The following is a 21,450-nucleotide window of genomic DNA, read 5'->3' as shown; positions in this document are numbered from 1 at the left end:
TTGTTATTCCTGCTTCTGCCCCAAGTCCCTCTAATGTCCCCCCATGGGCCTCTGGGTAAGACAAAGGAGGGAGACACTCCCAAGAGGTTGTCTGTTCCACACTGCATCTTCCTTGACTCTTCCCCGTCCTCCGGAAGGTCTCTACCTACAGTGCGAAGCTGTCCCTGTCCAGCACCTGGAAACCCCTGACCCAGCCATCATTTAAAACAGGAAATGGCTGTTCTTTTGGCAAAGCCTTTGACTCCATGAACTTGGTGGAGAAGGGACAGGCAAGGACGGGGAGAAGGCGAGTCACATTTTCTGCAGCATCACGACAACCTCCGCAAGGAGGGTGATGGGCACCCCCGCTTTACAAATCTGAGGAAACCGAGGCTCAGCAAGGTGAGGAACTTGTCCACAGTCACGCGCAGAGTTAGAAGAGAAGCAGATCTTACTGGCTGGTGCTCAGGCCTCTCATGGCCACGGGGTGTGTGTGAAGGTGGGTGTGGGTGGCCCTCGGGGAATGCTGCAGGGTAAGGGAGAGGAAGGAATGTGCCAGCTCAGAGCCATCAAGCAATAACCTGTTCTAAGGTACAGCTGGCCTGTGCTTATCTAAACCAGAGTCCAAAACGCCTTCTGGGTTTTGCTAATCCAGTTTGGGTGGGAGGCAGTGGGGAGCTTTGAACTGCGTTTGAGAGGGGAGAGATCTCTTATGTCACATCATCAATAAGTGGAACCCACTTGTAAAAATGATCAGATTGTGAAAACCATCAGGACGGATTTACGCTGGAACTGCTGTCCTTCCTGGGAACAGTGGAGGCTCATAAAAATGCAAAGTCTGTGAGAACACTGCATACTGGATTCGGGAGACCTGGAGTGAAATCCCACCCTCCCAGGGCCTCAGTTTCCCCAAGTGTCAGACGACAGCGCAGGGGCTTCCAAGCTGCTACCTTCCCTGTCTCCTTGGCCCCGTAACCACCTTTCCTGCAGGGCCTGATGATTTCACCTGCCGTTCAGAGCCTGTGTTTCCCACTCCCCCCCGCAGCCCCCCACCCGGGGATGAAAAGTCTAGATAGCAGCCACGAGTAAGGAAACTTACCAGGCCCAGACTATGGGCCCCGCATCAAGGAAATGTCCTTTTTGTGGACACCGTCCAGGAGAGAGGGCCATAAGGATACCTTTGGAATAATTTTATTATAATATTACTTAAATACGTACAAAGTTGCTTGAGGGCAGGGGGAGCAAAGCCAAGGACTCAGATGTTTCTTTCTGTGACAGCAGCTTTCTCCTGTTCACCCAGAAACTACTCTCTTTGGAGTGAGAGCCAGTCCTGGCTCTCCAGCTGCCGCCCAGACAGACTCACAGCTTCTCTGTGCCTTAGGCACTTACGTTCCCTTTTTGTGCTTCAGTCTCCTTATCAAAAAGGGGGTTGGGGGCTGGCTTTGGGGGGGGGGCGGGAAGGGCTAAAACAGCTTTGCAGGAGGCATCAGCCGAATCCAGTAAGGTTAGAGGTGAAGGGCAGCTTGGAGGCGCGCTACTGTCGCGGTGCTTCCTCGGTGGCTGTTGAAAGTGGAGGAAAGGGACCTTTCCCTCCTGTAGAACAGCTAGCTCCCCAAAGGCCAGGGCCTCCTCCTCCCACCGCTACGATCCCACGGCCAGGCGGGCAGGGCTGTTTCGATCCAAGCTCTCGCTGCCCTCCGGGGCGCCCCGACGGCTTCAGGGGCCCCCCTTCCCGGGCCGGAGGGGGGTCGGGGACTAGTCGCGCAGCAGGGCGTACTCCTTGGGCGCCCAGAGCAGGCGCGGCCGCCGGATCTCGGCCCTCGAGCCGATGTCGGGGCTCCAGCAGAACTCGGGCGACAGCACCTTGGCGGGCTTGTGCAGCCAGAAGAACTTGTTGAGGTGGCTCTCGTCGTGCCAGCGCGCCTCCAGGCCGAGCTCGCGGTCCCGCCGCTGGCCCTGCGCGCAGTGCGCCGTCAGCCCGCGCAGCGCCGCCACGCTGCCCCCGAACACGGCCGCGTGGTAGTAGAAGTCGCCCTCGCCCGGCGCCAGCGCGGCGGCCGAGCGCGCGTCGCGCTCGTAGGGCAGCAGCCACCGCGGCCAGCGGTAGTGCCAGGAGTGCAGCTGCGCCACCGACTCGGACAGCGCCTCGGGCCCGAAGGCGCCGTGGAAGTACTGGTCCACGTCCATGCAGAACACGAAGCGCGCCTCGCGGCCCAGCCGCCCGCCCAGCGCCTCGTGCAGCGTGTGCATGCGCTGCATGGACACGTCCTGCCAGCGCCGCTCGCGGGCCACGCGCTCCACGCGCAGGAGGCGGCCCGGGGCCAGCGCCACGCGGGGCACGGCGTCCGGGCGCTCGGTGAACACGTAGTACACCACGCGCTGGCCCACCATGAAGTGCTGCTCGGCCGTCTCCAGGAAGCGCGCCAGGTACTTCTCCAGGTACCTGCCGGGCGGGGTGGGGCGGGGCGGGTCAGCCCGAGCGCGGCGCCTTCCTCGGCCCCCGGCCGCGCTCGGGCTCGGGCTCCCGGCTCCCTGCAGCCACAGGCTCCGGAGCTCCGCAACCCTCCAGCCGCAGCAGCTTTCAAGGCGGGCGCAGAGGCTTGCAGATCGCTCGCCTTCGCAGCCCTGGGTTCCCTGCCTTGACCGTGGGCTCCCAGCGCCCGCCTGGATCAACAGGGTCCCGCGGCAGAGGGGCCGTGCTGGCCCTGGGACGGCCGACAGCGTTAGCCTTTGCCTCGTTAGGGCTCTGAGCCTTCGAAGCTTAAAGCTTACGAAGGCCTGGACCCGTGATGCCGCGGCGACGTGAGGAAGCCCAGACAGCCTCACGGACAGCATCGTGAAGACAGGTGCCGCACCGGTGTTCAGCAGTCGGCCATCCCAGGGGAGGCCCAGACATGGGGGAGCAGCGGGGAGCCCTTCGGGAGTTCCTGCCCACAGAATCTTAAGCTGTAATAACAGCCGTTGTTGTCATCACTGAGGTTGTGACAGTTCCTCACGCAGATGGTCAGGATGGTCCCTGGGTAGGGGCTTGTGCTGGGTGGGCTCCATGGTGCCGGTGTCTAGGGAGGAGGGAAAGGGAAAGGGTGGTCCTGCCTGCTCCCCTGGAGGCTGGGACAAGAGGTGCTGTCTGCTTCCCTCTTCGCTTTGGGATCCTGCGGCCGGGGAGAACCCTGTGCCCCATCCTGCGGCCCATGCACACCCCTTCCACTCCCTGCCTGGACAGCACCGCTCCCCTCCCCAGGCCTTACCTGCCTACAGCAAAGACAGTCAGACCAATGGTGAGGTTCTGCTGCAGAGCCTCCCGCTGGGCCACAGCTGGGTCGAAGGTGCCATCCCAAATAATGGGGGCCCCCCAGGAGGTACAGGTCAGGACTTCAGGCCGGGCCCTGGCCGGGACAGGGATGGAGAGATAGGTCCATTCATCCACTGGTCTGGTGCATTGTCACCGCCACCTCCCCAGTGCCGTACCCTAGGGCCCCACAAATGGGTCCCACCCAGCCCCCGCCCCTAGAAGTCCCTAGCCTAGATCCAACACAGAGGATTGGGAGATGTGTGACCTGATGGGGCCCCTGGGAGGCGTACCTGGCCCTGCCAGGGTGAGGGATGTGTGGAGGGCAGGGACACGGAAGGCAGAGCTCTCTAGGGCATGTGGGTGTTAGCTCCTTACCAGGGATGCAAGAGACCCGTGAAGTTGTCTCTCAGCAGGGCCATTCTGGCAGAAGGGCAGACACCCATGGGGATGAGGACTTCCAGATGCCTGCGGGGTGGGGGCAGCAGTGAGGGGCCCTCTCTCTTTGCACTTTACAAGGAGGGGGAGCCCACAAGGACAAGTGTGCAGCCAAGATAGCCATCGCCCACCATCCCTCAAGGAGGCACTTAGAAGAGGCCCCGACCCTGCTGGTTCCCACGTTGAGGGCTGGGGGAAGGGAGTTGTACCTGATTACAGGGAGCCCATACAGGTACAGCCCTAAGAGGCCAAGTGCAAATAGGATCAGCAACCAGAAGAGTCTCTTCCAGGTCCTGGGTGGTGGGGAGGGCATTAGCAACTCATTTATACATACACATACACATGAGAAATTGCTTATGTAATTTTAATGTTGCAGGTTATTTATTTTTGGATACAAATATATTCTTTTCACATGGTACAGGTATTCAGAGGTACAAAAGAGTATATATAGTGCAAAGTCTTTCCTGGTCCCATCCAGCCAGTTGCTCTGCATGGAGGGGAGCCAGCACTACTCTTTTCTTGTGCCTCCTTCCAGAGGTGATCTGTGCGTATGCAGGCAAATATAAATATGGTGGCAAGTCCTCCCTCCTCCCCTCCCCCGATCGGTGGTAGCACAGTAGATATGCCACTCTGCATCTTGCGTTTTCCACTGCCTCCACTGACCATTATCTTTGCGGTTATCCCCTCTGAATACTTGAAGTGCTTGCCCCCCTTTTCCCCAGCTGCCCAATATACCATTTATTGGATAGAGCATCATTTACCTGACCAGGCCCCTTTTGATGAATATTTGGATACATAATCTTTTGCTTTTCCCAGCAGTGCAATGGGACATGACCTTGGGCAGGTTTGGAGGACGATAATATTAGAGGTTGGGGTGCTTAGCCTGGGTAGGGGGCAGGACTGGCCTTGGACAGGAGAAGAGACTGGGAGGGGATGCAAGGAAGTTTGTGGCTTGGTGACTGGGAGTTGAGAACTGCCTGACACTGATGAGTTGAGGGGCTGCGTGGGGGGTGGGCTGTGGTCAGGGGCCACGTGTCTACAGTGGCTCCAGCCACTGGGCTGGGTACGTCCAGCAGAGCTCAGAAGCCCCATTCCTGCTCGGAGGAGGTCGGCTTTGGCGTGTGGCCACGGTTGGGGGTCATCCAGGAAGGGCCCCCAAAGTCGAGATCCTCTGGGAGATCTCATCCAGTATCCCCCACCCCTCCTGTGTGCCCATGTCTCCCGAAAGGCTGGAACTGCCTGGTGAGGAGCACGGACACTGGGGCCAGACTCCCAGGTTCCAATCCCAGTCCACCATTTGTAAGTTGTCTGGCCTTGGGCAAGGTTCTGGACTTCTGCACTACAGTCTCCTCATCTATAAAATGTGGATGATAAGAATACTTCCCTCGGAGGGCTGAGATGGCTAGTGAGTTGATACACACTAAGCAGTTAGAGCAAGGCCTTGCACACAGTTCTAGCTCAGTTGCAATTGTCATTATTCCTGAACAGACCCTCATGATCCCCGGACAACCTCCCAACTCCACTCTCTGCCCTACAAATCCTTCCAAAGTCTGGCTCCCCTGGTCTCTCTCAAGCCTGCCGGATCAGACGCTCCTGCCTCCCTGCCTTCTCAGCGACCCGACTTGGCTGTTCCTCATCAGACGTAGCTAGTAGATAGGAGAGGGGTCTTGTAGTGGTGTCTGTGTGCCTGTGTCCACCTGTGCACCTTCTCAGCACATGGTACCTCCTTCTGTTCAGTTGGCCAAGCCAGGAACCTGACTGCACCCCAACCCCTTCCTCTGTCTCACCCCCCGCCCCCGTCATCTGCTGTCAGTCCCCAGGGTGGGTTGACTTCGCCTCCTGGATGTCCTCCCCCACCCCCCGGGCCCCTGTGGTACTCCTGGACCCACAGTGATCCTGCCTGCACATCCCCCACCAGGACCATTGAAGCATCAACTTCCAGCCCCTTCCTACACAACCCCCAAAGTCATCCTATAAAATTCCCACCTGCTTTCACAGTGTCCACATCACGTGACCAAACATCCAAGAAGAAATACATTTAGAAGGCAAATCTATGGGGAAATGTTCACCCTCACTAGTAACCAAAGACATACAAATTAGAACAGGGTGACATGTTTTACCTATAAAATGAGCTTTAAAAAAAAAACAAACAAAACAACAAAAACTAGCCATGCTTCAAGTATACAGTGAGACAGGCACTCTTACAGTTGCTGGTGGGAGTGAAGATTGCTAGATCTTTTTGGAAAGCTACTTAGCTATAGGGATTGAAGCTTTCACTGTTCCTACCCTTTAATCCAATCACCCCAACTTCTGAGAGTCTGCTCAGAGATCATCTTCAGGATGCAAAAAGTTTATCCATCAAGATGTTCACTAGTTTCTGCTTATGCATGCCTCCACCCTATATTTCTTGGGCACAAGCTCAGAATCATGCACTTGCTAGGTCAAGGATTCAGAGGTGAGCGAGGCACAGACCTTATCTTCAGGGAATGGAATCAGGAAGATGTGGATGGCCAGGAAGAGAGGAAATGGGTCAGATGACAGACCTCAAACAGATGAATGGAACACAGCACAGTAAAGGCTGTCATCAGTAGAAATACAAGATGCTAGGAGGGCAAACTGGAGGGTGGCAACTGAACCTTGACAGATGGGGAGGAAGTTGGGGAGGCTTCCTGGAGGAGGTGGCTTCTAATGATTAGAAGTTATCCGGGCAAAGAAGGCAGCAGCGGGGAAGGGAGGTCTATGAGAAGAAAACAACAATGTACAGAAGTGAGAGGGGAGAGAAAATGTGGGGTGCGCATGGCACTACGGGTCACTCTGCAGGGTGGAGTGCAGGTGGGGAGCGGGGACAGGTGAGGCCGAAGGTAAGCCAGGGCCAGATCACCCTGCATTCCAGGCTAAGGGGCTGGGCTTCATCTGGAGGACCATAGAGAGCCCTGAAAGATACTTCCTCCAGGGACCGATGCAGATTTTTATTTGAAAAAAAGTACTGCAGCTAAACAGTTGAGCCTGGACCCTGAGGGGTGAGGGAGCGTGGCTGGAGGCAGGAAGGCAGTTCCGGGCTACTGCTAGCCCTCGTGAACCCGGGCGTTGGTGGTGGGGTGGTGGAGGGCTGTCAAGGGGGCAGGCAGGACTTGGTCAAGGTTAAAGGGACCCGGCCAGGGTTGCTGGGAAAGGAGACAGTGCCTGACTGGTGGGGTGGGTGGAGGAGTAAGTGGAGGTGCAGTGGTGGAGGCAGGGGCGTGGGTTGACTCTCCAGAAGTGTGGCTGGAAGGAAGGAGGAGGATGGGGGCGACCGGATGGGGCTGAGAGGCTGGGATTGGTGGAGGAGTGTGTGTTTCCTTTATATGAGGGGCACTTGGGCTTGGTTGGATCCTGACTGGAAGCACCAGGGAGAAGGCATTCATTCCGCGGGCTGCTGAAAAGGCCCTAACAGCCAGCCCACCGACTAAATAACCTTTTTCTGACGACTCCGTGGTCACGTGGAAAAATGCTTATGCAGAAACCGTAAATGAAAAAAGCAGGTTCTAAAATCAATGGGCAGTATGATTATTGTTATTTATTTTTAAATTTTTAAAAATGTTGATTTTTGAGAGAGAGAGAGAGACAGAGTGTGAGCAGGGGAGGGGCAGAGAGAGGGAGACATAAAATCCGAAGCAGGCTCCAGGCTCTGAGCTGTCAGCACAGAAGCCGATGAGGGGTTTGAACTCACGGCCCATGAGATCGTGACCTGAGCCAAATTTGGACGCTTAACCGACTGAGCCACCCAGGTGCCCCTGAGCAGTATGATGATAATTTAGCAGGAATTAAAACATGCACCAGAAAATAAGACTAAAAAGGAAAACTTCAGTATCTATGCAATAAGTTATAGTAGGGCTTTTTTCTCCCTTTATTTTTTCAAGTTTTTAAAATGTGCTTATATTGGCTTTTTAATGCAGGAAAGATACACAGTTAGCAATTTAGAAAAACAAAATCAAACCAAACAAGTTTTAAGCCTTCCTACTGCCTGCAAGATAAAGTCTAAACCTCGCAGCCCTGTCCAAGAAGCCTTCAGAATCTGACTCCTTGGCGGTCACATTCGAAGTGCTCTCGCCTGACCCGGCTTTCCCGCCTCTAGAAATGGAGACTCACGGTGGGTAGACCAAGGATGGTCTCATAGCTTTGTTTGAAAGAGTGAATGGATGTCTCGGAAACCCCAGTGTTGATCAGTGGCGAATTGGATTCGTGAATTATGCACACCTATACCGTGGAAAGCAACAGGACCCGTGAAAAGGATGAGGTGGATTTCTATGTACATTCTGGAAAAGAGGTCCCGATGTGTTAAGTGGAAAAGGAAATAACAGGACTGTGTATAGAGGCTGATCTCACTTCTATGAGGGGAAAGCCCCCATTTACAGACATGCCTACCCATGGTCTTTCATAAACTTGTCGGGAAAGATCTAGAAAAGCATTATCCAATAGAAGTACAATATGAAGGGTGCCTGGGTTCGACTCTTGATTTCGGCTCAGGTCATGATCTCATGGTTGGTGAGTTTGAGCCCCGCATCCGGCTGTGCTAGCATTCACAGAGCCTGCTTGGGATTCTCTCTCTCTTTCCCTGTCTCCCTGCCCTGCCTTTGCTCGTACATGCTCTCTCTTTCTCTCTCAAAATAAATATAAACATTTAAAAAAGTAAAAAAAAAAAAAAAAAAAGAAACCAAAGAAGTACAACATGAGCCAGATATATAAATTAAAATTTTCTAGTAGCCACATAAAAAACTGTGAAAAGGGCTGAAATTAATTTTAATAACATTTTAATTTAACCCACTGTGTCCAAAATATCCTTTTGACATATAATCAATATGAAAGTGGTGGAGATACTTTATATTCTTGTCTCATACTAAGTCTAAGTACTAAATCCAGTATATATTTTAGATTTATAGCACATTTCAATTGGAATGAACCACATTTCAAGTGCTTGGTAGCTACGTAGGGCTGGTGGCTACTAGACGCACGGATTCTGAAGGAGATGCACCAGTTACTGGGGGGCTGAAATTAGAGGGAAGAGGGGATTTCTGCTGGGTATACTTCTCTCATGTTCCGCTGTACAATGAGCAGGTGTTACTTTTGTCTTTGTTAAAGAAACAATAGGCCCCAAATGGAGTCGCTAAATGCAGTTTCACCTTCTCCCAGAAATGTACCTTTAACCAGTCTGGAATTACCCGGTCAGCACTAGTGAGAATACTTGCCTGATGGACCCCCACTTTCCCCTAAAAGAAAGTGACCTTGCTCGAAGCAGTCCACTCTTTGTTAGAAACTGCCTTTCCTCCCACCTCTTCTGCCTAGAAAAGCATTTCTACAGCCCCCTCAGAGCTCCTTTGTATCTGCCGAGATGAGATGCCGCCCGATTCATGAATCGTTACATAAAGCCGATTAAGACCTTCACATTTACTCCACTGAATTTTGTTTAACAGATTTGCTGGCGGTGACGGGAACAAAGGAGACTTCTGGAGGCTCTGGGGACAACGAGGAACACAGGCGTGGTACCTCGAACCCTTTGCATTCTCTTTCTCGCTGTTTCTGAGGGTTATGGTCCCCTTGGTTCTGAGCTCACATACTTTGCATCAGCCTCCTGATCCAATTGGCTTTCCAGTCTGGGGCTGGTCAGCTTGAGCTAACAGACAGTTCCACCCAGAACCCAAGCCCCTAGTCCTTGGTTTAGTGTGAATTACCCCCATTTTCTTGGAAACCCCAGACCTTCCCTTCTGTCCCCAGATTCCACATTGGGAACTGCCGGTGGCAGCTCCAGTCCCCATCTGTTTGGACTCAGTTCTCCGGGGTCTGTGATTCAGCCCTCCCCCCAGGCCCCATTTCCACACTGGGAGTTGCTGGGGGGAGCACACAGGCCCTTTGTTGGCCAGTCCACAGGTTACCGCTGGTGCCCACAGTCCCATTTCTTTGGTCACTGTTGGTCTCTGTTATGTCCATCAGGTAAAGGCTATTGCTAATGGGAATCTCAAAAGCTGCCCAAATTGGTGGGCGTGGGTCAAACATTTAAAACCTGTTAGAACACTTGCCACTTAACCCAAAATTTCCTGTTAGGTTAGGCGAAGATTCGCAGTAGGTCACCTGCCAACCTCAAGAAAACCTCCATGCAACGAGGTACACCGTAAAGCGTCACACAATTCCCAATCCAGCAGCACATCTCTTCTAAGTATTAGTTTGGTTCTGAGACACCCAAAGGCTTGGCTCAAAAAGAATAACTACTACTACTAATGGGATTCTTAAATTACAAGAGTTGAGGGGCGCCTGGGTGGCTCAGTCAGTTAAGCGTCCGACTTCAACTCAGGTCCCGATCTCGCGGTTTGTGAGTTCAAGCCCCTCTGTGCCTGACAGCGACAGCTCGGAGCCTGGAGCCTGGAGCCTGCTTCGGATTCTGTATCTCCCTCTTTCTCTGCCCCTCCCCCACAACGTTCGTGCTCTCTTGCTCTCTCTCTCAAAAATAAATAAATAAATGTTCACGAAAAAAATTTTTTTTAAATTACAAGAGTTGAGCACACCATCTTCCAGTCTGTTGACTTATTCTGTGTCTAAGAACTGCAGTGCTGAAAGCTACAGATACCTACAAAATGGCAAAAATCTTACTCAAGCAACCTAGAACTACAACTGCCATTATGGAGAACATTCCACTTATTTATTTGTTTATTTTTTAATTTTTCTTTATTTTTAGAAAGGGCACATGTGAGCAAGGGGGAGAGGGGCAGAGGGAGAGAGAGAACCTCAAGCACAGGGCTTGATCCCACGACCCTGGGATGGATCATGACCTGAGCTAAAATCAAAAGTTGGGACACTCAACCGAGCCACCCAGGTGCCCCAGAGAACATTCCATTTAGAGGAGATCACTTATTTAAGACTTCAGCTCAGGTCCTGATCTCCCAGTCCATGGGTTTGAACCCCGTGTCGGGCTCTGTGTTGACAGCTCAGAGGCTGGAGCCTGCTTCAGATTCTGTGTTCCTCTTTCTCTGCCCCTTCCCTACTCATGTTCTCTCCCTCGCTTTCTCAAAAGCAAACAAACATGAAAAATATTAAAAAATAAAATTAAAACTAATTTTGGTAGATATTGGTAGATATTTTGTAGATACTGGAGCTACAATCGCTATCTTTTTAAAGTTTATTTCTTTTGAGAGAGAGAGAGAGAGAGAGAGAATCCCAAGGAGGCTCCACACTGTCAGCAAGGAGCCTGATGTGGGGCTTGAACTGGGAGATCACAACCTGAGCCAAAGTTGGATGCTTAACCTACTGAGCCACCCGGGTGCCCCTACAATCTCTACTTTAAACCTCGCTCAGGGCTTGCAAGTGGGATCCTGGGAAAGACTGGAAGAAGCCACCTGAAGCTGAGAATATTCTTACCAGAGTCAGCTCTCCTGGATCTCTTTAGTATTTGGTAGAAAGAAAAAAAAAGTAAGTTTGCACGTTGTCCCTCCCTTTCCAAATCTAGGCCATTGTTCTTGATCTTTGGGAAGGGCTCTAGATCTTGTGAAGATAATATCTTTTGCACCTTCTTTGAGGGTGCCTCTTGGGTTTGCAGGATCGTTTTCTACTGCCAGAAATATTTACTGTTTGTCCCGACTGAAACCTGACAAGATATTTGAAAGGAGGTAATAACACTCTGGTCATAAACTTGGCCAAACTGGGAGCTGATATTTCAAGCCAGATAGGAATTCTTTTAGACCTTCTCCTTTAAGCTGAATGTACTCAGAGGGAAAGAAAAACGTTCCAACGTAGGTGCATGGGTGTGTCAGCCCCTGGAAGTCCTTCAGGATGCAACACAATTCTCAGAGGAGTTAGAGGCAACTGTCCTTATCCCACAAATATTTGCAAGACCAGAAATGCAGCTCTCGAGACCATTCAAAGTCCACTCATTCTTTGTAACAATTAACCTGACCCTTATTCATTGTAAAAGGCATGTAGGTACTGTAAAAATTCTGACCTTGGGGAACAAGCGTCCCTGGAGGGTTTCGCAGTCTTTCCCTGTGCCTTTGAGGTGTAAATGTTCTACCTGGTCTTCTCTAGGGACTCTCCTCTTCCGGTGTGGGCTATCTCCTTGAAATGTAAACTCCAGCAAAGTACATACAATGGACTCCCGAACAATGTGGGGATTAGGGGTGCTGACCCTCGCTTGCAGTAAAAATCTGGATATAATTGGGTTGCCTGGGTGGCTCAGTGGGTTAAGCCTCCGACTTCCGCTCAGGTCATGATCTCAGTTTGTGAGTTCAAGCCCCAGGTTGGGCTCTGTGCTGACAGCTCAGAGCCTGGAGCCTGCTTCAGATTCTGTGTCTCCCTCTCTGTCCTTCCCCTGCTCACACTGTCTCTCAAAAAAGGAATAAATGTTAAAAAAATCTGCATATAATCTTTGACACCCCCTCAAACTTAACTACTAATAGCCTACTGTTGACAGGAAGCCTTACTGAGGTTAACACATATTTTGTAGGTTATATGTGTCATATATTGTGTTCTTAAAGGAAGCTAGAGGAAAAAATTGTTATTTCAAAAATCATAAGGATGAGAAAATATTTACAATACTGTACCGTATTGAGAAAAAATCCATTATAAATGGACCCATGTAGTTCAAAGCCATGTTGTTTGAGGGTCAATTGTAATTTTTTTAATGTTTATTTTTGAGAGAGAGAGAGAGACAGAGAGAGAGAGCAAAAGAGTGAGGGAGGGGCAGTGAGAGAGGGAGAGAGAGAATCTTAAGCAGAGTCCACACTATCAGCACAGAGCCCAACGCGGGGCTCGAACTCAAACTGTGAGATCATGACCTGAGCCGAAATCAAGAATCAGAAATTTGGGACTCCAGGGTGGCTCAGTTGGTTAAGCATCTGACTCTTGATTTCAGCTCAGGTCATGATCTCCTGGTTTGTGAGTTTAAAGCCCTGCATTGGGCTCCGTGTAGACAGCTTGAAGTCTGCTTGGGATTCTCTCTGTCCATCCCCTGCTCTCTCGCTCTCTCTCAAAATAAATAAAAAACTTAAAAAAAAAAAAAGAGTCGGACACTTAACTGACTAGGCCACCCAGGCACCCGTGGTCAACTCTAACTCTTAACAGAAGGAAAATAAAACTACTAGAAATTAATAAAAAAAGTTCTCTGTATGAAAGGAAAGTAGGATGCACATTTTCGGTAAGAGAAGATATGAGGAATGGAACTGCATTTTTGTTGAGGGAAAAGAAAGTTATTTTGTCCTAAAAGTAAGGCTGGTTATTCAGAATGGGAAAGAGGAAAAACAGGACAAAATCTGGTAAAAAAGAAGGTTGCAGATGGTCTGTTGAGAAGGAATCTTGGGAAAAGGATTTTATGTGTGGTCAAGATGGCTAAGATTGGAGTGGACAGAAGTTTAAAAAATCGGGGGCGCCTGGGTGGCTCAGTCGCTTAAGTGTCTGACTCTTGATTTTGGCTCAGGTCACGATCTCTGGGTTCAAGCCCTGCGTTGGGCTCCGTGCTGTCATCACAGAGCCTGCTTGGGATCCTTTCTCTTAGACTGTTGGTCTAAGAAAGATATTTTAAAAAAAAGAAAGATAAGATATTGTTAAGAGATTGCAGAGCTTTCTCTTTACCTTTAAGTAATCTGCCTAGAGAACAAAGATTTTTGTGGCCTGTCAAAATAATTTCTTGTGTTTCCTATCAGATCTTTGATTGCTTAAGAGAACCAAGCCTTCCCTATTATAAGGGCAAAGAGCTCTTTTTTGTTTTACAACTTAACTCTCTGTATTTGTTTAGAGTCTCTAATTGTCATGGTTAAATAGATAACCAAGTTAATGCTCCCCAGTAACCTGTGATCTTATTTGCTCAAGTATTTTTAAGACCTTTTACCAACTTTTTCCTCCTCCCCCTATAATATAATGCTGAAGGAAGTCTTTTTGACCTGGAAGGAACTTTGAGATTTTCCACAGGATCTGTGGAAAACTATAAAAGAATTGTTCTCTCTCCTTATAAAAAGAGAGAGGCCAAACTGATGTAGCTTATTTGACATGTTAAATTACATGGGGAGCATTGTCAAATAAGTAATTTGAAGCCTTCCTTATGTTGTATTTGCGCAGGTATGCAAGTGTTCCAGAAATTATGTGAAACTCCTGGAAATCTGGTATGTCCTGGTGTCATGCTATCAGCCACAATCCTGGCTATTATCTTAAAATGTTGTATGTTACAGAAATAATCAAATTCCCTTCTCAATGCTATTTAGCAATGGCCATTTTTGAGCCTTTTGTCATTCCCAGATGGTATGTTTCACTCTGATGCTTTTGCAAAAGTGCTTCGGCTTTAAGGAGATTCAGTACAGGTTTCTTATAACTTTAAGATCATAAAACTGAAATGGGTAAAAATCTCCAGAACAAATAGGAAAACTGATTCAAGCAGAACAAGTATTGATTACACGGGACAGAACGAGCGGGAAGGATGCTTGTAACTTATTCTGACTTTTTGTCTGAAGTGTTTCTGGTTCCTTAATGTTTTGTTTTTCTGTATTTAAGGAAACCTTTTATCTGACAAGGCTACATGACTTACAGCAATTCAGTAAAGTGTGTACCTTTGTAAACAAAGATGAAACATTTACTTTTTCTCCGACCTGATCCCTCCAGAATTTAGAAACTATTGTTTTTTTTTTTTTTTTCATGGCAATATAGCTAGTTATTTGCATACGTTCTCTGTGAATCTGGTTCTCCTTGTAATAAGACACCTTGGGAAGCATTGGTTATATTACCGAGGTTTTGATGGATACGAATTCACCCAAACTGTAGGTATTTTAGGTAAAATCTACTGTGGAGCCCTTGGCTTGGCTCCCTATCTCAAAGACTTAAAAGTTCAGTCTGAAATTCCTTATGAAAAGTTCCAACAAAGCAGTCTTAAGGACTTGTACGGTCAATCAGCCACTGTTCTTAACGCACTTATATAATCAAGCCGGTTTAATGCAAACAAATTAGTTTTACTGTGATTATATTTGGTAAGTGGAGGTAACTGTAGAGAGAAAAATTATGTTTGTCCCTTTGTAGATACTAGATTCTAATCCTGTGTATTGTCTTTGAGGTTTTGTTAAGTGCCTGTAAACTGGACTAGACCTGGAATTCTTCTAGTTTCCTGAAATATCTGGCTCTGACTCTCCAAACAGATGCTTCCAAGTTTCTCCCACCCTTCTGACGGGGAGTCACAAGGACAGAGAATGCCCTGAATCTCCTTGGAAGGGACTATACCAGGTCCACCTCGCTACCCAGATGGCAGCCACCTTTAGGGACTTGAACCTTGGGTACACGTTGCACAGCTAAAGAAGGCTCCACCTGACATCTGGTCCTGTGCAGAGGCTGGAGACTTCCAGATCAAATTGACGAGGAAGAGAAGTAGCTGGCTGACAGCCAGATAGACCGCGTCCACCCAAGGTGCCAGATGGAGACCCCCTACTTTAATGTAAAACCCTTTGTTCTTTTCTTTCCTTTATGCTGGCATTGGCCTGGAAAGAGAGCACCAGCATCTGTATCTCCAGGCCATTGCTAAAGGGAGGTAACCTTTCAGACTGCTAGCTTTCAAAAACTCTGCTCTGTCCATGGTGGTGGACTCCATTCACAGAGCCACCCTAGCGGGAGCAGTACTCCCACAGGGTCTATGTCTGGGGCGGTTTTCATCTTCCTTTGGGCCTATGAATGCCTACATGGTTGGTGCATAACCAGGCGATGACTCTTACCTAACGGGTTAGCTGTGCCCCTAACTGTTCACCAACAAACTAAGGCACCCTGTGGGTCAACTCCCCTAAATTTACACCATCAAGTTAGAAAGGACCTACCAGGAGGCTTTTGTGATTCAGGATTTGCTTCCTTAGGTGTCTACCTCCCTGGTTGGGAGTGAATACAAATGAGGCTGTGATCAGCACACTCTTCTTAACTTTCAAAGTATGGCTTTGTGCTAGAGCAATGGCGGCCCAATGAAAGTCCTTAGACTCTCTGGCCAAGGTGGTTTTTGACAATAGGACAGCCCTTGATTAACTTTGGGCTGAGCAAGGAGGTATCTGTGCTGTGGTCAACACCGCCTCCCGCACCTGGATTAACACTTCTGGGAAGTTGAAACAAGGTTACATAAGATTGCTGAGCAGGCCACTTGGCTTAAAAAGAGGACTCCTTCAATGGGGTCTTTGTTTGACTTATTTGATTTTGATTGATTTGGGTCTTGGGGACCGTGGCTCTTTGGTGCACTCTAGATATGGAGAGGTATCCTGCTTATGATAATCATAGGAGTAACCCTGGGGCACTGTACTCTCTCAAAAACTTTAAATGCACGTTCAAAGCCCCTAACCACCAAGCAAATGATCTCCTGGGACTGGAACATCAAACAGGGGAATGAAGAGAATGATCAACTTCAAATGTAATCCTGAGGTCATGACCTGTGACACAGGATCAGCGAAAACTGGGAGAACTTGGGAGTGATAGCTGGGAGAGAGGCACTTTTTACACTTTGGACATGTCTCTCAACTCAACTGAGAGTCTGATCAAAAGGGGGTGGAAGTGTTAAAAAAGAAACAACAGGGCCCCAAATGGAGGCACTCACACGAAGCCCCCTGTCAGCAAGCCAAGACTTGGCACCAAAGGGGATTGCAGTCTTCACCTTCTCCCAGGAATGTAACTTTTAACCAGTCTAGAATTACCTGGTAAGCACTAGTGAGACTATCTGCCTGATAGACCCCCCACGTTCCCCCAAAGGAAAGTGACCTTACCTGAAACAGCCCGCGTTTTTAAAAATTTATTTTGAGAGAGAGAGAGAGAGAGAGAGAGAGAGAATGAGTGCGCACAAGCAAGAGAGGGGCAGAGAGTGAATCCCAAGCAGGCTCCCCGCTGTCAGCGCAGAGCCCCACGTGGGGCTCAAACTCACACACCATGAGACCATGACCTGAGCCGAAATCAAGAGTTGGATGTTCAACTGACTGAGCCATCCAGGTACCCTGAAACAGTCCACTTTTAGCTAGAAGCTTCCTTTCCTCCATCCCCTTTTGCGTACAAAAGCCTTCCATTTTGTACGGCCCCTCGGAGCTCCTTTCTATCTGCTGAGATGATGCCTGGTTCATGAATCGGTAAATAAACCCAATTAGGTCTTCAGATTTACTCAGATGAATTTTGTTTTTTAATGTTATCTAAGGGAGGAAAATGTCTTTCTTTATACTCCTCTTGTCCAGCTTCCCCTTACGTTCTAGTCACCCTCTGGGGTGTTTTCCAACACCAACAACCAAGTCAGTACTCCAGCCTCAAGTGAGGGTCCAACAATTCGATTCATTTCTATACTATTTACCTGGAGTTAGTGCCAGATCCCACAGGTCAAGGGCGCAGTCCTGTGAGACGGCCCCCTCTTCAGAAGCCAGTTGCAAATCCTGGGCCACCCCTACTTCTGGCTGATTGACCATAACTCAGGGGTTCCCACAAGCCCCTCCTCGTGTTCCATAAGTTGCTCACAGAACCGCTCACATAACTCGGGGAGGCACTTTACTTATCTTTACTGGTTTATTTATAAAGGGTACGCATGAACACCCAGAGGAAGTGCTACATAGAGTGAGGTCAGGAGCTTCTGGCCCCGCGGAGTTGGAATGGGCCACCCTCCCAGCATATGAATGCATTCACCAACCCGGAAAGTTTCTAAACGTTACTGTTCAGGAGTTTTTATAGCCAGTCTCCAGCTCTGCCTTCCCTCCCTGGAGGTCGGGGGTGGGGCTGAAAGTTCCAAGTGTGTAGTCAACTTGGCCATTCAGGTGGTTAGTCCCATCCTGAGACAATTGAGGGGCCTACCCTAAGTCACCATGTGACTCATTGTGAATAACAACAGATAGTCCTATCACTCAGGAAATTGCAAGGTTTTTAGGAGTTCTATGCCTGGAGCATAGGAAAAAGACCAAAAGTCTTATAATACTGTGTGGTGTAGTTCATCAAGTTCCATCCTGGAACCGGATTCTCTGGTGGGACTGTTCTGGGCATCATAGGTACAGTGACAGAGGACCCCCGGGGGCACTGGTGCCACCTGGGCTCTCTACTTGGATGTCTCCTAAGTGCCTCAAACTTAAGTCAAAAAGGAACTCTGGATTTTCCTCAGAAACCTGCTCCCCACTCAGGTCTCCTCCATCCTGGTAAATGCAATCGTAATGTCCACGTGTTCTCTCTGACGGGTCCCAAGTTACCCAAGTGGGACCACTTCCTCGCTCCTCGGAGCCCTTCGTCACCAAATTCTCTTGCTTCCACCTCCCCACCAGAGCCCCAGGCTCCTTCTTCCCCACCCCTGCTTCTCATCTGGACTCCTGTAACTGTCTACTAACTTGCCCCATCTCTTTCCGTGAAGTTCCTTAAACTTGCCATGACTTAGTGTCTTCCTCAACTCTGTATCTTTGCCCACATTGCTGTTTTGCTATCAACCATCACCAAGCTCCAGAAAATTCTTCTACACCCAGCCTCCTCCTCGTGATGCCTTCCTCGACCTCCCCCTCCAACACCTGCTGCCATATGCTCCTCCGCACCTGTGCAAACCTCTACTCAAGCACTTGCCAAACTCTACTCTGTACTTCTGCCCCGCCAGGCGGCAGGGCCATTCTATTACCTTTTGTTTTCTTGGGGCCAAACTTGAGAGCCTGCCTCATGGTTGGTGGTATTAATATTTGTTCAGTAAACTAAATGAAGCAATGAATAGGTTCCTTGTCTTCATTCTTTCCCAAACTGTGACTCCTTTCTCAAGACTCTGTTTGCTTCAGCGTTAAGTCTGCACTCTACAAATATCTTCAGACATTTACTGAGGCACTCTGCCTGCCGAGTGTTTTATGTCCGTATCGCATTGAGGTCTGACCACGGTCCCTTGAAGGAGATGCCATGATTATCTCCACCTTATAAATGAAGAAAGAGGCTCAGAAACATTAAATCACTTGCTCAAGGTCACACGGCTGGTTAAGCGGTGGAGCGGAGTTTGAACTTAGGTCTGATTCCGAAGCCAGAACGTGGCATTTGGGGCAACTTTTGACCTGGCCCCAGCTCAACCTTAACGCTCCTCTCCCAACGGTCTCTGGCTGGGTTAATATTCCCCCAAGGCACCTCACATCCCCCCTGCCTCCCCTCCCCCCGGTCAGTGTCTCTCCTGCAGGAAGCTTTCTCTCCCCTTGCACACACCAGCCCCACCAAGCTCCGGGAGGGCGGGCTGCAGCTGGCTCCCGGAAGCAATGCTACCCCAGAGGTACACTCTGGGAAACACCACCTGTCCGCGCTGCAGGGGCGAGAAAAGGCTAGAATGGACCGCTCTCAGCCTTCACCACCTTGACTCATTTAGCCGGCACCCACCCCAACCCCCAACCTCGGTAGGGCAAGCTGATGCATATCTTGGGCACTGGACCTCAGCCAAGGCAGCCAGGCAGAGCGGGCCCCAAGTGGCCCCGGGTGAGGGCCGGGTGGGCACCTGCCAGCTCCTGCCGCCCCCTCCCATGCCCCAGCTGGGAACCCTAGTCCACAGGGGCCCCTGCCTGACCCATTCTTCCACATGGCTTGCTCAGATATTTTCAAAGGCACCCCCTCCGCCCCCCCTCCACCTGCAGAAAGTGGTCCCTCAAGCCCACTCCAAGCTCTAACCTCTCCGACCTCCTCGCTTTCAAGAAGGGGTTAAAGAACAAGCATTAGTTCTGAAGTGGGAACAAATTTCAACTCCGGACGGTCAGTCCCAGTGGGACTAGAGAGAGGTCTTGGCTATGGCAGGGGACGCAGAACTAGGCCTTTCTCTCGCTCACCAAGGGGGCTCAGAGTTCAGGGAAGCCAGGGGAGTAACCCCACTCTCCCCCAGGAGCCACAAGGTCTCCCAGGACGCAGTCTGCGCCCGCCCAGCTCTGCCCCATGGACCATCTCTACCCCTTGAGTGATGTCCCCTGTCAGAGTCTCCTTTGCCCAGGATCTCCATGGCTCAGCCTTTGTGCCTCCTCCTTGCCTTGTTCTGGCCACCAGGGTGGATTTCTGCCAGTTCAGCTGTCCTGCCCCATCTTCCCCCACATGCTGGCAGTGTCCCCAACTCACCTGAGTCTCTCCTTGAGAGCCATGTCTAGAAGCTGTGGGGACAGCCTGCCAGGAAGAACCCTCTAGCTTGGAGCCAGGGGAGAAATAACCAGTTCCTGGTGACTGGGACAAAGCAGCTGCAGGCCATCTGTCAGAAACCACACCCACAGAAGCCAGCAGGGATGGACTGCCCTGAGGGGAACTCCCTTGGGGGCGGTGCCTGCTGGAGGAAAACTGGCCCCAGGATGGGGTGGGGGCTGGGAACCCCCTTGGGGCCAATCACCTGGGAGAAGGTGAATCTGAGGCACGCCGGCTCTGGTTGGCCAGAGGCTCTGAGCTATTTTGTACTGACTTCTCTTACCTGCCTTGGGGGGTCCCTGCGCCTCTCTTCAGCATCTTGGAGCCCTGGGAGAGGACTATGGTCTGTGAGTCCCGCTAAGGTGTTTGCTGCCCAGGGAAAATCCTGTTCTGCCAGATCTCAAGGGCACTGGTCACCTGGTTGTGACCCTGGACAACTCACAATAAAATGGGGTACATACACCGGTCACCCAGCACAGTGTAAGAGCCACACAAGATAGGGATAGGGAAGGGTTTTGGAAAGTTTACACTGGGCAGGGTTTTCTAAAAGTGCAGTTTGCAAGTTCTCAGAAATCAGTTTTGTGGATCAGGGATCAAGACCAAGATTTAAACGTATGAACAGGAAGAGAATTGAAAAGAAAATATTAGAATGTATTGCACATAAAGGTAGGTATTGTTTTATGAAATTTTTGTTTCAGAGATCTATATTTAGGTATGTATATGAGAGCGGGAGACCTTTTTTTTTAAACCGTGGCTCATGATCAAGAAAGTCTTCAAAATTCTGAGTAAAGCGTAAACAGGAACGGATACAGGTTTTCCTCCTATCTGAAAGAAGAGAGTTCTTTATGAAAACTGCCCTCAGTAGAAAAGGCATAAAAGTGAAGTTTTAATTGAATCATTACTTCATATGGAAAGTTTTTTTCAGCATTCCTGGATCCAAAGGGTAACCCATGGTGGGCTTTTCTGCTCCCTTAGGACACTGTCGCCTTGCTAACGGATACACAAAATAAATGGAGACAAAGCACAGATGCTCCCAGAGCTGTGGGGACGGAGATGCCACACGTCCCAGGTCCCCGGAAGGAGCACGGTCTCCGGAAGGAGCTCGGTCCCCGGGTCCCCGGTCCCCGGAAGGGCCTAGCACTGCATGAGCTTCTATGGCAGCTTGCTGCAAAGCAAAGGCTATTTTCACTTTTTGCCTTTTTTCATAAAACAAAAACCCTCTTGGCATTTGTTTTCCTTAGTGGAAACAGGTACTGCTGTAGGGTTTTGGTAAAAGTGGCCTACCATGAGCTTTCGCAAGCAGGGGCTCTCCCTATGGATTTAAAGAAGCAAGCTTCGGGTTGCCTGGGTGGCTCGGTTAAGCTTCCTACTTCAGCTCAGGTCAGGTCACACTCGCACTGTTTGTGGGTTCGAGCCCCGTGTCAGGCTCTGTGCTGACATGACATCTCGGAGCCTGGAGCCTGCTTCTGATTCTGTGTCTCCCTCTCTCTCACCCTCCCCGGCTCGGGCTCTGTCTCTCTCTGTCTCCCAAAAATGAATACATGTTTAAAAAAAATTTAAAGAAGCACCCTTCCAACTTACAACAGGTGGGGCCTGTCACCCGAACAAAACCAACAGTATTTGCTTGTGTCAGTGCCCTCGAATTCACCATG

At 50.0% G+C, this 21,450-nt stretch overlaps 1 protein-coding gene across 1 annotated transcript; it reads right to left on the bottom strand.

Annotated features, from left to right (window-relative positions):
* Positions 1 to 1,154: 1,154 nt before the first annotated feature.
* Positions 1,155 to 20,662, bottom strand: A3GALT2 (alpha 1,3-galactosyltransferase 2). The gene is made up of 5 exons (XM_053897888.1): positions 19,742 to 20,662; positions 3,916 to 3,999; positions 3,647 to 3,736; positions 3,228 to 3,365; positions 1,155 to 2,422 (listed from the first exon to the last, which is right to left on the bottom strand). The coding sequence occupies exons 1-5, from the start codon at positions 19,762 to 19,764 to the stop codon at positions 1,735 to 1,737; spliced, it is 1,023 nt and encodes a 340-aa protein (XP_053753863.1). The 5' UTR covers positions 19,765 to 20,662; the 3' UTR covers positions 1,155 to 1,734.
* Positions 20,663 to 21,450: the final 788 nt, after the last annotated feature.

Source organism: Panthera pardus, unplaced genomic scaffold (genome assembly GCF_024362965.1).
Source record: "Panthera pardus isolate Hobbes unplaced genomic scaffold, ASM2436296v1 HiC_scaffold_11, whole genome shotgun sequence".
Classification (NCBI taxonomy): Eukaryota; Metazoa; Chordata; class Mammalia; order Carnivora; family Felidae; genus Panthera; species Panthera pardus.
This window is presented reverse-complemented; position numbering and strand designations above follow the sequence as displayed.

Coding starts and splice junctions, on each gene's coding strand:
- A3GALT2 (XM_053897888.1), bottom strand. CDS start 19,764: ATGGCTCTCAAGGAGAGACTCAG. Junction 3,366..3,646: donor ACGGGTCTCTTGCATCCCTG/GTAAGGAGCTAA, acceptor TGTCCCGGCCAG/GGCCCGGCCTGAAGTCCTGA. Junction 2,423..3,227: donor ACTGTCTTTGCTGTAGGCAG/GTAAGGCCTGGG, acceptor CCCGCCCGGCAG/GTACCTGGAGAAGTACCTGG.